The 3119-nt window shown below is 39.7% G+C and overlaps 1 protein-coding gene across 1 annotated transcript in view; it reads left to right on the top strand.

The window, feature by feature from the left end:
* The window catches only part of tmtc3 (transmembrane O-mannosyltransferase targeting cadherins 3), a 65276-nt gene extending 62829 nt beyond the window's left edge, over nt 1-2447 (top strand). The window contains exon 14 of the mRNA XM_014017620.1: nt 1548-2447. Coding sequence (XP_013873074.1) covers nt 1548-2398 — 851 coding nt within the window. The 3' untranslated portion in view covers nt 2399-2447. The remainder of the gene's footprint in view (nt 1-1547) is intronic.
* Nucleotides 2448-3119: the final 672 nt, after the last annotated feature.

Here is a 3119-nt window from a genome sequence, read left to right as displayed (position 1 = left end):
CCGGTATTCGGTACAAAACGGTATACCGCCCAGCACTAGTGGACAGGTGTCTTTTATACAGGTAACGAGTTCAAACAGGTGCAGTTAATACAGGTAATGAGTGGAGAACAGGAGGGCTTCTTAAAGAAGAACTAACATGTCTGTGAGAGACAAAATTCTTACTGGTTGATAGATGATCAAATACTTATTTCACACAATAAAATGGAAATTATTATTTAAAAATCATACATTGTATTTTTCTGGATTTTTGTTTTAGATTCCATCACTCACAGTTGAAGAGTACCTATGATAAAAATTACAGTCATCTACACGCTTTGCAAGTGCGAAAACCTGAAAATCAACAGTGTATCAAATACTTGTTCTCCCCACTGTATATAACTAACTTAAACCTTTTAACCTTGATTGTTTTTTTTTAGATTTTATCCTTTTTATGTCACTTTAAATTTTGAGCTATCTAAACTTCAGACTTTTAATCATTTGTATCTTTGATACATTTTTTTACACCAAAGTGTAAACGTTTTTTTTTTCATCCTCCTAGTGTTCACACATCTAAACTTATCTTAGCTTGGACCTTAAAGTCGTGTCTCTGAGCTGTGGCTGTTGGTGAACAGCATTTACGAGGGACTATCCAGATTATCTCATCACAGTGGCTTATAGTCCTGTCACTTTAATTTTGAACATGTTCAGAAATGTATTCAGCATCTTTTGTCAAAATAGTCATGTTGTCATCATGGGCATTTCAAACCCTTACTACCCCTGCAACTCACAAAATGCAGCTTCACAAGTCTCTGGTTTTGTTTTTACAAACACTGAATACAGTGAGTCCACAGAGGAAAAATAAGTATTTTTTTCTTGCATCAAAGTGAGATTACGCACTAAGATTTAAGTTTTTTTTTTCCAAAGCAGGTTCTGGACAGTGTTTATTTGAAGCTTTATTTCTACTCTTTGTTACTATTGGCCTGTCTAATTAAGGGTTCTGTCAGAAAGTGATCGACTAAAGTGTGAATTTATCAGCCACTGGCAGCAGCTTTAACATGTCTTTTAATTATTGTTCTCTCATTGTGTTGTTTTCGTAGTGTCAATGTTTAAGATGACCTGATTAAATTATTTATAATTTAAAATGTTTCTTGCTACCAAGAAGTTGAAATATGTAAAACTCAGCTGTATTTCAATCCAAATGCGGTAAAGTTTCCAACACATTTATTTTAGAGAATTATCAAATTGTAAATTATTGGTCCTTTTCAAGCAAAGTGATCATGTGGGAAGTAAATTCATTTTGACAAACAGTTTTTAATGCCCGTAAACTTAACACTTTTGCTTTCAACTTTGTGTGTTTGTTTCTCACATTTCTTTTAGGAAGACATTTTGTTTATTTAGATGTTCTCAGTGTTTATTTAAGTGAAGAGTTACCGTTTGTTATGCATTTTAGTGAACAAACATAATACTCGTGAGTATAGTTAGTTGGCAAGCACCTTTAGGTGGTAGAATGTCAGTAGGTAAATAAAGAAAACATGTCTTCATTGTGTGTTTACTGCTTTCTTTGATAGGTGAGCCAAGGTTCTGGCCTGAAGCGAACCGTCGTTTCCTCACCTATGTAGAAGAAGAACCAGATGATGCTAATGGTTACTTCAACCTCGGCATGTTAGCTATGGACGCTAATGAAAATGTGGCAGCAGAGCACTGGATGCGTAAAGCCATTGGTCTCCAGGCTGGCTTCCGCAGCGCCCTGTTCAACCTGGCCTTACTGTACTCTCAGTCAAAACGAGAGATCGATGCTTTGCCAGTGTTGGATGAGCTGCTGCGCTACCACCCAGAGCACATCAAAGGCCTGATCCTGAAAGGTGATATCCTCATGAACCACAAGAAGGACACGCATGGTGCCAAGGCTTGCTTTGAGCGCATTCTTTACATGGACCCCACCAACGTCCAAGGCAAACACAACCTGTGTGTGGTTTACTTTGAAGAGCGCGACCTACCACGAGCCGAGCGCTGCCTTGAAGAAACACTGGCCATGGCGCCAAACGAGGAGTACGTGCGGCGTCATTTGAGTATCGTGCGGAACAAAATGGCAGCCATGAGCGCAGCGGGGCAGCCACTTGTTTCAGGAGAGGGAGCCAGCATGTCAGCCAAGGAAGAGAAGCCAGAGCAAGAAGAGATGGCTGTGGGTGAAGAGGAAGGGAGGGGCGCTGATGCTGTTGGAAAGGGGGCTGCAGGTCAGAAGAATGTGCGGAAATCCTCGGCAGAAAGCCTCAGAGATGCGGGTGCAGACCAATCAGGATCTTTAGACAGTAGCCAGACTAAGGGTAAGTCCACTAAAGAGATTAAAGATATTGAAGAAAAAAGGGCTGCTGCACTGAAAAGACTGGAAGAGATTGAGCGCATATTAAGTGGCGACTAACACTGTTTGTATTTGGACTATTTTTATAAAGCTTTTCAATACTCCAGAATGACACTCCCTCCACCTCACCTTCTCTTGAAAAATGTGCATTTTTACTCACTGTTATGTTTGATTTGTTTTCAAGCATATTGCAGGCCACTCGGTGTGGTCCAGTTGTATTTATCACTAATGTAAAGAAGGGAAACGTTGGGCACATTGAATTAATGTAACAGTAAGCACACAGCTGATCTGGGCTCATCTGTCACTTTTGGCAGATGTCTGTGTGTGAATGTGATTTTAACACACTGCTAATTTGAGGAGCTTATATTTTGTTCCATGTACAGTTATCATTCATCACTGTTAAGATGTGAAACACTTCTCTGTTTTTGAAGAAAGCAAAACAGGACAATTGTATTATGGCCAATTAAAGGAAATGACGTACTCCCAGAATTCCCCAAGGCAGAATATCAGAACAGTTTGCAGCTCAAAATAAACAACTCAGCGAGCAAACTACCCCTTTGCAGCTCACTAACAAGCCTCTGCTCTGTTGCAGCAGCTAATATTTATTGATCTCACTTGGTACTTCCTGTTATCCTGTTATTACATCATCTTCACACAGATGTCTTCAGAGTTTCATTGGTAATATATGTGCAGACTGTGTGCTTCATCCCATCAACACATTTCCACGTTGTCTGTCTGTCAGACAAGCCAGTGTCGTTCAAGGTGGATGTATTCCATGTTT

Source organism: Austrofundulus limnaeus, unplaced genomic scaffold (assembly GCF_001266775.1).
Source record: "Austrofundulus limnaeus strain Quisiro unplaced genomic scaffold, Austrofundulus_limnaeus-1.0 Scaffold173, whole genome shotgun sequence".
In the NCBI taxonomy this organism is placed as follows: domain Eukaryota; kingdom Metazoa; phylum Chordata; class Actinopteri; order Cyprinodontiformes; family Rivulidae; genus Austrofundulus; species Austrofundulus limnaeus.
This window is presented reverse-complemented; position numbering and strand designations above follow the sequence as displayed.